The sequence below is a fragment of the Carex rostrata genome, chromosome 29 (genome assembly GCF_964058835.1).
Source record: "Carex rostrata chromosome 29, lpCarRost1.2, whole genome shotgun sequence".
In the NCBI taxonomy this organism is placed as follows: domain Eukaryota; kingdom Viridiplantae; phylum Streptophyta; class Magnoliopsida; order Poales; family Cyperaceae; genus Carex; species Carex rostrata.
The window spans coordinates 1,155,650-1,168,696 of record NC_135946.1 but is presented as its reverse complement, the minus strand read 5'-3'; the positions used below and the strand labels follow the sequence as shown (position 1 = coordinate 1,168,696).

The 13,047-nt window shown below is 30.8% G+C and overlaps 1 protein-coding gene and 1 long non-coding RNA gene across 2 annotated transcripts in view; one reads left to right on the top strand and one right to left on the bottom strand.

Moving 5' to 3' along the window:
* Positions 1–414: 414 nt before the first annotated feature.
* Positions 415–13,047, top strand: part of LOC144546354 (uncharacterized) — a 72,988-nt gene continuing 60,355 nt past the window's right edge. Inside the window, exon 1 of the long non-coding RNA XR_013508748.1 lies at positions 415–456. This is a non-coding gene — a long non-coding RNA (uncharacterized LOC144546354). The remainder of the gene's footprint in view (positions 457–13,047) is intronic.
* Positions 2,788–6,226, bottom strand: LOC144546353 (F-box protein PP2-B10-like). The gene is made up of 3 exons (XM_078294899.1): positions 5,740–6,226; positions 4,599–4,978; positions 2,788–3,121 (listed from the first exon to the last, which is right to left on the bottom strand). The coding sequence occupies exons 1-3, from the start codon at positions 6,036–6,038 to the stop codon at positions 3,087–3,089; spliced, it is 714 nt and encodes a 237-aa protein (XP_078151025.1). The 5' UTR covers positions 6,039–6,226; the 3' UTR covers positions 2,788–3,086.

Below are 13,047 nucleotides of genomic sequence, written 5' to 3'. Positions count from 1 at the left end.
GAACGGTTTGGATCGATAATTTAAACTTTGAAAATAAAGATATAAGATATGAGGTATGAAAAGCATGAGGCATTGTAACCCTCCTCTTGAGTAAATATGTGAGTTGTTGTGATTTAGAAGGGTAAATATGTTATTATAGAATTTGGAGGAGGAAATACGTAATTTTTCAGTTTTTGAAGGGTATACGTGAAATTCTCCCAACTTTATTAATGGATGTGAAGGCGGTATTAGTTATTACAAATTAAATTAGTTGTGGTTCAAAATTGAAATATTTAATTAATTAGAAGCTTTGCTACATTGTTTGGAAACTCGGCCGATTCCAAGTCAACTCGGTATTAGCCGTGTCTGGTCCGAGTTTCACCTGAGTTTTGCGTTCATGCGATTTTTTCAGCAAAAATCGATTGAACAATGTTTGACTCAGCCGAGTCATTCAATCTTCAGGCCGAGTCAACTCGAGTCTGGCCGAGTTTGGCCGAGTCTGGACGAGTCTGGCTGAGTCAACAATTTTTTCAATTATTTTTAAATGCTTACTCAATAAAATAAGAATAATATCGAATAGATAATGAGTGGAACCAAAAACCACCAGCGAATTACTATACATTCCAAATTCTGGTGGTTGATAATTGCATTGCAAAAAAAAATGTGACTGAAAGGAAAGAAACTGATGGAGCTTTTCACCGATAGATAATTCATTGTATCTATTTATAACCATGAACTGACTACACAAACAAAAAAAAATTACATAAGTGATAACAAAGTTAATATGTTTAAATACACGTAACTATGTTTAAAAAATGTGTTTTATTTGTAATGCTTGTATTACATTATGTAATTAGTAGATATTATGTAATTAGTAGACATTATGTTTAAAAAGTGTGTTTTATAACTATCCTTGGATTACATTATGTAATATTTTGTTTTAACATAGTTTTTTTACAAATTATTTTTTTATCCATTTTTTTTCCTACTTTTTGGCTACAAAACAAGTTTCTGCCAAAAAAATATGAGTTACCGATCCAATTCTTTCGATTTCGGCCGATTTATCTGATTCCCATTCCACAGTCAAAATCCTGATTCCGATGCCGATTCTGTGTTTCAGAACCATGCTTTACTAAGTTTTTTTTTTTTTTATAATTATCTTTTAAGAATGCATTATCTTGAACCCACTTGTGGACTGATCTGCTAATTAAATCAATTTTGGTTTCTGGAAATTAATTGATTTGTAAAAGGTCAAGGTCTTTGAAAGAGAAATATTGAAAGCTGCGTTACAATGACTCTGAAATGCACTGACACTGACTCTGAAAAAGAAATGCATGGGAAGACTGACTCGGTCTTTGGCAAATTTTATTTCTATTCAAACTTTTAGAAAAAAAATCTCAGAATCAAGTCTATTTTTCTTCTTCTGAAGAAGCTTCACAATAATTGTGATGTGATAACGACAACTCTCCTAATAAGAATTTTTTCATTAGGCCTTACATTTTAAACTTGTTTCAGTTATTTGTCTGTCTATTTGTTTGTTTGTTTTTCCCAAGTACTTTGTTTTCTGTACTAATAAAGAAAAGAATTACAAACAATAGGTTTGTTGAAAATTATATTATGAAATAAGATTTCAGTTATATAAGGTAATGGTAAAATAGTTGAAAAAATGAGAATTAATAAGAAAATTCTATGGAAGCATTGCATGGGTCTTTATAATAGCCACCTCTATCACACTGCAAAATTATGTACTCGGAATCGGAGTCGGAAACGAAATTGGTAAGTTTACTGTTATAGAACTAGAATCGGGTTAAATGGTTAAATCTGATTAGAAACTCTGCTTTTTTTTCCATAAGTTGTTTTGTACTAAAACAATAGGAAAAAACTAATTATAAGTTAATTTGTCAACCCTCAAATAATCTACTAATATAAATATAACACAATCATTCGAAAACAAAATAGAGTTACTTTTAAATTAAAAAAAAATAGAAAACACAAAAAAATTAAGAAATAGTAATTTGTAAATAATTCGGCACAATGATTAAGAAGACACAACGAGAGTACAATTATTAAAACGATCCATCCCAAACATTAAGTGCTAATTTTAGCAACTAATTATAGAATTGATCCGGATTCACAATCAACCAATAACTGATATTATATCTAAAGTCTAAACAAAAGGGAATGTACAAAGCTTATGTACAAAGTCCACTTCCTTCTAAACAGTCGATTCAAACTGCTCAACATGATCTTTATATCAAAATGTACCTGGAGACTAAATGTTTCAATTTTTATAATGTTTCTATTTTGTTAAATAGGTACAAATTCACTACTTTCGGATGGTTAATCAATGTTTATATGAGATGATTAAACATTTTAAAAATACTATTTTTTATTTAAAAGTTAAATTTGATCTTCAAGTATATTTTTATGTGGAAATAAATATCCAACAGTTCTGATTAATTAATTATTTGGACTTTGTAAACATACATATTGATTCATAGCACTGATCATTCAGTGAATTTGCAAATTACCTTAGTCTCACAGTAAAATATTAGTTTATACACTAATTTTCTTTAATTAAAAATATTATATAATCAGTTATTTTGTTAGATTCTTCACATGACTCGTTCGTAGCTAATGCTAAGAATACGAAATAAAAAAAAAACCCAAAAGTCGCCTCATGCCTCATGCCTCATGCGCATAATTTGTCTTTCTTTGAAAGTTTGGTAGCTGCTACCAAATTGTATTGCATTATAAAATGGATTACAATGCAGCCAATTAATATAGTATCAGTTTATCATTCCCCCATGCAACTGGCTGCACGTTCTACAACTGCACATGCATGTATAAATTGAATCTCTATCCAATATCCTGATCTATACAAGCGTGCATAATTTGTCGTTGTATAGTAAAGTTGCTTAAAAAATATATTCAGTCTTGACCGAGTTCTCTCCTTGGTGTAGATCTATCACATTCTGTTCCCCTCCAAGTTCTCTGGCCTTTGTCCCTCTCCATGTTCAGATCTAAGCATATTTCCTTCTCTTCTTTGTATTCAATTAGCACTTACAATTTACAAATTAAGTTCCGATCTATGCATATTTTCCTTGTTAGCACTTACAAATTATCGGATGCCATGTCAATCCTATCCAGTTGTGTATAAAAAGAAAAATCAAAATCAGTCACTTGACCATACATAAAATCAGAATTGAACGAATCAGTAGTTATCTCTTGAATCAAATCAGAAACTCGGATTTTTTTTGGTCTAGAATTTTGTTTTGTACTAAAAAAAATTAAATAATTGATAAAAACTTAATTTGTCAACAATAATATATAATGAGGCAAATGACTCCATTCAAATAATATAATATAATGCAAACATTGATAAACATAATAGAGTTAATTTTAATTAAAAAACATAGAAAAATACAAAAAAATGAGAAATAGAAATTTAGAAATAATTCGGCAAAAAAAAAAAAGTTTCATTAATTGATAGAAAGAAGTAATTTATAAAATAACTAAAATATCTTCTAACACTCACAACACTAATGGCAACACAATTATTAAAACAATTCATCCCACATCAAATGCTTACTTTAGATACTTAATTGTATAATTGATCCGGGTTCACAGTGATCCAAGCTGTGAGAGAATTGGTCTAAAAGTGAAGAATCAGTCTGGAATAGGTCCAGACTCGCTTCACTCGGCCGAGTCACCACTGTTATATATGTTGGAAACAAAATTTGGATTGTGGATTCAAGAGAAGACTCTATAAACTTAATTTCTTTATTTAAAAAGTACAAGAGTTTACAAGTACAGAACTGTGATATAATTTTACTTACCACTCTATCTCCTATTCATACCACTCTAATGTCGGTTAGGACAAATTGTATATTATACCTGAAGGCTCTGCATTTCAGTAGCCGTGAAGACTCCCTTCTGATGAGTCATGCATACTAGCAAAAAATTTCAACTTCACTTTATATATACATTCATGAAAAGGAGTTTTTACGGAAACTGAAATAATATACATTTTTAATGTCAAATTGAAGATGAAGTCTTTACATGGAAATTCACAACTGATTTCATAAAATTTGGAGAAGTTTGTAATTTTACATTCTTTCTCAAGGCCAACGCTTACTGAGCTTGTTTATCATACCTTCCTATCTGTTTTTATTTTATTTTTATAATACATAAATTATAAGGAGCTTGAGTACTATCTTATTTATTTGAGAAAATAGATAAATAAGTTAACTTCTCTGTTGAATCGACAAAATTCAGCATATACATTCATTTTTTACTGATATACGTACTATTTGTTTTCAAAACACTTCAGAGAAGATTAATTATCACACACACGTACAATTAAAGATATTCATGTTCTGATAAACACATAAAAGAGGTTATGGTAAAGAAAGACAATTAAGCAAGCCTAGCTAGCACACACGTGTTCTAAATTCTGAATATTTGAAAACCTGAAGAACACATACAAACATATTAAAAATAAAGGGAACATAGAAAACAAAACAGGAACTTTCAAAGCATGATACAAAATGAATGGGATCAAATTTATTTGATGATTGCCAAATGTTAGGTGGTTTAAATAGGCCGTATTTCAATACCTGCAACGGTGAGTCCGGCCTTTTTGATGTCGAGGCGTTTGGTTTCCTGGATGATTATCACCACCTCTTTATCAGCAGTAACATTATCGCAGTAAAACCGTCCCAGCTCCAGCTCCAACCATCTGTCTGAGAACTCTCGGGGCCTTCCAATGTTGGATGGTGTGTTCCTTGTTGGTTTTAAGCATACAGACCTCTTATCATGCTCTCTGCCCGCAGAAACCGATGTGTTCATGATAGCATGGAGGCCTTTTGAGTCTTCCGCTCTTTTGAAGATGAGATATGCACCATATTGTGTGTTAGCCGAAAGTCTGAGGAAGTTCACACTAGTCTTTATGTGGAAGAACCAGACTTTCGATAGCACCGCTACCTCCGTGATGAACCTTATTATTATTATTAGTAAACAAAATTAATCAATGTCTAATTTGGTACACTGATGGATCAAATAAATGTATCAAAATTGAAAAATACTTCATGTATATCAAGGTTAACAATCCTTATATCAGTGTTAATGACTACATAATGATTGCGTGATCATATTTTCGTACATGTATCTGTATAAAATTATCCTTAAGGGTAAGTATTAAAGTTATCCAATTCCTACTCTACATGTTACAATTAACAGATAATGAATGAATAATGAATAATTATCAAATAATAGAATTGATTATTTATATAATTTTAACTATAAAATAACAATTAAATAAAAAGATTAAACACGTAAATTTTATTATATCAATATATATAAAGTTATAATTGTATGTCTCATTTTTTGACAAATAGAAATTATAATTAAATAAACAATTATAAAAGGCTATAAGCTGATACTATTATGATAAATCAATTTTGGATAATTTACTAAATAAAAAAATCATATAAAGTATTATATAAATCAATATAATCACAATAATAAAAATTATATTTATACATATGACTAAAAAAATAACATATATCATTTTATATTTATTAGTTACATTATTTAAATATTTATTATATTAACCTAACCAAACTTTATCATATTATTTAAAAATTTCTTCTCCATATTTGTTTATTTAATAAAATAAATGTTCTAACAAATATGAGGCAATTAAAATAAACATGTAAAACAATTAGGAAGCCTGAACATCAAAAGGGCAGTACTTACCTTGGATCACTAACCCAGTCCCAGTTCTCGTACTTATCTGAGTGCTCTATTTCTAAATCTCTTGCGAAAATCATCTCGCCAGCGTTCGTTTGTAGGTCTCCATTCTGTTCTTCTGGCGTCCACTGTTCCTCATTGGGCTGGCCTCCATTTCTCTGGCCGGTTTTAATCTGGACTTGCTGCATCTGGCATCCTGAACTCTGGTTAATATTCAACTGCTCATTGCTCATTTCGCCTCCATTCATCTGGACTCCATTCTCGCCTCCATTCTGGTGAATAATAACATATAAATGGTTGGACATGGCACTGGATCTAATTAATTTGTATGTTTTAACAGAAACTAGAGGAGATATGAATGGATCGGAACTTGGGCAATTGGCAAATATATAGCAAGATGGAGAGAGGAAATTGGGAGGTAATGAGATGTCAGGAATCAGGTCAACCGAATTCCGTCCAAGACTGAAGTTTTCTGAAGCAACATCCTCTTTTATTTTCTTTGTATTTTCTTCTGAGATAAGAAAACGTATAGAGGATTAAAAGCATAGTAGGAAATATCGGCCGATACCGATATGGATCGGCCGATACGTATCGGTATCGGCCTACCCCAATCCAATCCTGAGCCGATCCTCATGTAGCAAATCATAAAGAAAAAGAAAGAAAAAACCCCGATCTTGAGCCGATACCGATCCGATATCCCGATCCCGTATCGGTATCGGCTGGGACCGATCCCGATCCCGATACCGATAATTCCTACTATGATTAAAAGTATTCACCAGTCAATTTTGACGCCTTTTTTAGGCCTTGTATTGTATATAAATCTTGATGTAACCATTGGAAAGATTATTAACAATTATTCAATAAAATTCAAATTAATTAATTCAATATAATTATGAAGTTTCAACCAAAAATAATTCTTTTTTTATAAAAGATCGCATTCATCCCCTTAATTTAGGCTTTAGTTAATTACCAAATGAGTTTTGTCACCATCTGTCATATTTTATTTTGTTATTTATTATTTATGTAAAATAATATAATAACCAAGAGAAAGATGGAAGGAAAAAAAGTCATAGACGTGTGAGGACCGAGCAATTTCATTTAAGAAAAAAATTAATTAAGATGGCGACGTTTTATTAATTTTATTTTGTGGAGTTCATTGAATCTTACAAGTAAAAGCATCCAAGCTAACTTTCTCCATCAGGAAATGGTTAGTAATTATTGCTTTAGTTGAACATGGCCCAAAGTCCATATTTGCCAATAGCACACGGTTTAATAATCATTCCAGTGGTTACATCCAGATTTATATCTCTCCTTCTTATTAAGGAGCTTAATATCTAGATTCTGCAAGGGTCTTAATTTACTGTTTTTTTTTCGGAATGATGCTCAGCCGTTGAATTTTCAGATCACACATAGATGAATTTTCCAAATTATGAGCTTCAATACTTAAGTATGCATTGGTCGCGCCGCATATGATCCCAATGCCCGTAGACCACGCGCCGCATCCGTTGACTGCGCCTCTGAACCACGCATGGCACCTGCGGACCGAGCCTGTGCACCGTGCACCCTTTGTTTTTCTGCTGAAAGCAGGATTCGAACCCAGTTGAGTTATGTTGGTGCCAAAATTCTTACCACTACACTAGAGTTCACATGTGTTATCTTGTAAATAAATATAGTATTTAACTATTTTTCTCTACAAATTTGATTTAAACTATCTCTCCTTCTTATTAAGGAACTTAATGTTTTCTACTACATAATTTGCTCCCGTTGCTGTGCACGAGCACGATTACTAGTACAATTAATACAGGGCCTAAAAGAGCCGTTAAATTAAATTGACTGGTGAATACTTTTAATCCTCTATACGTACTCTTATCTCAGAAGAAAATACAAAGAAAATAAAATAGCAAGTTGCTTCAGAAAAAAAAATCAGTCTTGGACGGAGTTCGTTTGACCTGATTCTTGACGCTTGCTATCTCATTACCTTCCAATTTCCTCTCCAGCTTGCTTTATATTTGCCAACCGCCAAGTCCAAATAACAGATCCAAACCATTCATCTTGTTCTCCATATTAATATGTGTTTGGAGACCAAATTTTACATTTTTCGGAAATATTTTACTATTTTTTACTGTTCACCCAGATTTTCATATTTTCAATAAATCTAAAAAAATAGTAAAAAAATTCCAAAAATATAAAATTTGGTCTCCAAGCACATTAATATGAAGAATGATACTTTTTTCCATGGCTGTATCTCATATTTATCTCATAATTACGAACAATGGGCTCCGTTGGAGATTTCCGGGATGGTGAGGTTTCAGTGGTCAGGCCAGTAGACAACGTGTATGGAGCCGAAGAAGGGAAGAAGGCGAAACGCACAACGATCTGGGATGTCACCAGACCCATGGAAATGGTGGAGGTTCACTAATGGAGGTGGAGGTAGGTTGATTAAAGCATGAGAGAGTTGGATCCTAGATTTATTGTTTCCAAAATAAAATTGAAAGTGATTGAAGACACGAGAACTGTAGTAAGGAAAGAGATTGGTTTGTAGGGACCACAAATTATTTAAAGCTGGCAATTATGGTTAGAAAATAAGGAAAGAGATTGGTTTGTAGGGGCCACAAATTATTTTAAGCTGGCAATTATGGTTAGAAAATTTATTTTATTTGACGAGGAATAGGATGGGGAAAGTAAGCTGGGGAAATTTATAATTACCCTAAAAAGATGGTGAATATAACAATTCTCTTTACGTGAAGAAAAGAGAATAACAATCAAGTTTCTTTCTGGTCTCAATTCTTAATATTCACATACATATTCTCTTACATAACTACATAATATCACTTCTTTTATAACCTAAAACATTAAAAGAAAGTTGTAGAAATTTTTAAAAGATTAAAACAGAGAGCAAAATTGGAAACGATACAGTAAATTTTGACGTTCCTTCACTAAAAGAAATATATCTCTCTATAGGAAACTACTAACTTCAAACCTCCACCATTAAAACTAGACTGAACAACCTTAATTCAATAGGTCATACACTCAGATTGACCAACGTTTTCCCTTTCAAAATTGATCTTTAATTAGCCTTAAATGTGTCCAACGTATAAACATTATTGAAAATTAAGTTTATAATGCAACATATGCAGGACAACACAATATTGATTGATTGAATTACGTAACAATACTAGATTCAAGGCATCACCGACTCTGGGTAATGTTCAACTGGTCATGATTATTCATTTCACCTCCATCGAACTGGACTCCGGTCATCCGGCCTCTTGAACTCTTGTCTCCTGAACTCTGGCTAATGTTCACCTCGCCTTTATTGTCCATTTTGCCTTCAGTCATACTGATTCCGATCATCTCGCTTATCGTTCTGTGAACAGCATCCGTCTGACCACCCGTACTAGTGACAGCATCTATCTGACCTCCCGGACTAGTGACAGCATCCGTCTGACTTACTGTACTCTGTTCAGCATTTGTCTGGCCTCTGTCCGATTTAAAACTCTGTTCACCGCAAACCGATCAACAATTGCAATATATATATATATATAAAATAAATTAAACTGGTAGTTATCGAGTAAAGACTGGTGGTAGTAATTTAATTACCTTATTAGATTGGGTTACTTGACGCAATTAATATATCTTTCTTTGTTCTATTTTAGTTTTTTTTTTTGTGTATGTGTTCATTTGATAAGGAGTAACTTCCATTTTTAGAGAAAGTTCTTACCTTCCAAAATACGGAGCAGCACTTGCAAAATGCTGGAAATATATGGCGTTTATAAAAATCAATGATGGCGTTAACAAATGCGAGTATAATGGTACAAATCTCCACCATGGCTCTTGATAATCAATGATGGGGTTAAGAATCGCGTATATATAAGAGATTGGGAGACTTTTTTAGCTTGAAGTGGACTCAGTCCAAGACGTGAGAAGGAAAGAGAGAACAAATTAAGACGACCCAGGATAAACTTGTTTTTCTTTTATTTTTGTTCTTTTAAAATAAGAGAATGTTCATAGAAGGAAGTGCGATTAAAGCTGTCCACCTACCGAATTTAATTCAAATTTAAATATTAAAAATATGTACCTCTATTACACACACTCAAAAGTGTAATATAAAAGAGGAGGGTTCAAATGCACCCAAATTTTTGTGCATCCAAATGCATCCTATCCTTTTTCTCCGTTTTCAAAGTCCAAATAGTTAATCTGAACCGTTAGATGCGATCTATATATTAATATGTGCTTGGAGACCAAATTTTACATTTTTTGGAATTTTTTTACTATTTATTAAGCCACTTTGAAAATCACTGATCCAATGGTCCAGAAAATGTAAAATCAGTAATTTTCAAAGTGGCTTAATAAATAGTAAAAAAATTCCAAAAAATGTAAAATTTGGTGTCCAAGCACATCTTAATATATAGATCGCATCTAACGGTTCGGATTGACTATTCGGACTTTGAAAATAGAGAAAAATGATTTGAAAGATAGGGTGCATTTGGGTGCACAAAAATTTGGGTGCATTTGAACCCTCCTCAATATAAAATTATATAACCAAAAACGTTGGCATTTAAATAACATTAATAATTTTTTTATTATTAGAAATTTATATGATAATTTTTCATAGAAATTTTAAAACTTCACCGATAACCTTTATATTATTATAATTGTTGTGATAAAAAAAAGTCAATTTTCAAATATTACAGAGATTTAAATTTTCTACATACATATTTGATAAAACTATATCTATGGCGAAATTATATATTTATTATGTATAAAATGTATAAAATATTTATTATGTACAAAAAATGTTCTAGATCACTTAAACATAATGATTTTCCATAATATAAAAAATTGTAATATAAGTAAAAAGAAATGTAATAAACAACAATAATGATTCATGAATATCTTGTTAAATAGTTCAGATCAACGTTTGGACATTGAAAACAAAAATATTAGTTCAAAGTACTGACCAATATATGATATGCATAGTACTTTAGACTCACTATATTAACTTATACTGTAATGATAATTTATAATAAAGGAGGGATCCGATTACATCCTTTTTTGGTGACACCGAATTACACTCTCTATTTTTTAAGTTTTCAAAGTCCAAACAGTCGATCCAAACCGTTCAACTTGTTGGATATGTTAAAATGTGCTTGCAGATCAAATTTTACATTTTTTGGAATTTTGTTTACTATTTATTAAGTATTTAACAAAATCGCTATATTCAGACCATTGAATTTTTGTACCCATCTTAATAAATAGTAAAAAAATTTAGAAAAAAATATAAAATTTGATCTGCAAGCATATTTTAACATATCCAACAAGTTGAATGGTTTGGATCGACTGTTTGGACTTTGTAAATATAGAGTGTAACCGGTGTCACCAAAAAAAGGGTGTATTCCGATCCCTCTTTATAATATTGGATCTTTCATGGATAATGAATAATACAACATAATTAAAAAAAAATGGCCTCAATATTAAGCCTGAATGTTTATTGAAACATGGTAATATATTGAGTGCCTTCAAACGCATTTGTATAATAAAATAGATAAGTCCACCTTTGCTTCTTCAATTTAAACAATTGGCTGGAAAATAAAATAAATGGAATCCGTACAGGACCGGGCATACTCGTACGTCATGCTAAATTTATAAATTATGCGATTTTGGTGTTGTGAGTTCAAATTTTTTTTTTCATATATAGTACAGGAAAAGAAATATCATTTTCCAAGACCATATATAGAAATTCTCAAATAACATTTTATTAATATAATATTCGGAAGCATTTCTTCATATATTGAAAAAAATTGTTTCTTGATCGTATACTGATATTGCCGAATTATCTTTGCGAGTTCTTTGTATGTTCGAGATATTGTATGTTCAAAGATAGTGCAAGCACCCCCAATTAAGCAATGAATGATTTTATATAAAATAATAGAAGTCAAGTAGAGCAATAATCATCACTGACCATTTCCTGATGGAGAAAGTCGGTTTGGAAACTTTTACTTATAAGATTCAATTAATTCCACAGAATAAAATAAAACGTCGCCATCTTAATTATATCCCTCAACATATCCACAAGACCTAGTTACTGATTAATTAATTATAACCTAAACAATTATCAACAACTAGTTAATTAATGGGAACCGCTATTTTCAGGGCTAGTTTTCAAATATTCAGCGATCAATCCAGTTTTTTTACAGTTATATCACCTTTACCCCTAATTAATGTTTTCTTTATTTTTTGTTCTATACTTAATTAATTCTTTCCAAAGGAAATTTTCTATGATAGGATTGAAGAAACAGTTGTCCAGCGGTTAGGCTCCTTTTTTATGGAAATAAGTAAATTGTGTTTTTCTACAAAATTGATTTTATGTGGTTTACATTCATATGGTGTTAACTATAATCTATCATGAAAACTAGTAGTTACTATATACAGTTGTATCAAATAATTGAGAAACCTTCATTACAAACAAATTATTATTCATTAATAAACTAAAACCTACTCTGCTATTACTTTCGTAGTATGAAATATTTTCAAAAGTATATCTATTTGATATTTTTTAAAATATCAAACATAATTCAAATTAGAAAACTAAATATGTATATGTATTTTCATTTCTTAAATATCACAAGTATCATATTATAATCAATTTCAATGATGTTTACCACTCCATCAAACAACTTTAAAATTTTAATGGTGTAATAATGACGTTGTGATAAACTACTAATTGAATTTCAAATTGCCTTATTTGTGATAAACTACTAATTGAAGTTCAAATTGACTCAAATATCAAAATGATTTTAATTTTCTAATTTAAACATTTTTAATTTGCCCGAAACATCACATGGATGTACACCATAAGTACTCTAATATATTTTTGAAGAAATCAATTTTCTTGTACCATAACAATTTGGTTGCTGCCGAGGATTATGATTTGTCTGATAATAGTATATTAATATTATCTTTGCAAAAAAAATGAAATTTTCGAAAAAGAAAATACATGTTTCAATATCTAAGATTTGTTTTGATAATGGGTATGGATAATGATCCATGTATTTATCCGAATCTGAACCGAAATCTTATTCGTATATGTATTCGTATAAATCATATCTTTATCCGTATTCGTAGTAAACTATTTGTATTCTAATATGTGAATCTACAAAAATTGGAATATGGACATGAATACGGACGAGTATATTTGATAGGTTTGTACCTCTGCTTTTATCACATCTTGAGATTTGTACAGTCTATATATTGATTTTTGAACAGTAAACAGAGTAAACAATGAGAATAAATAAGATAATATTTTACTAAAGT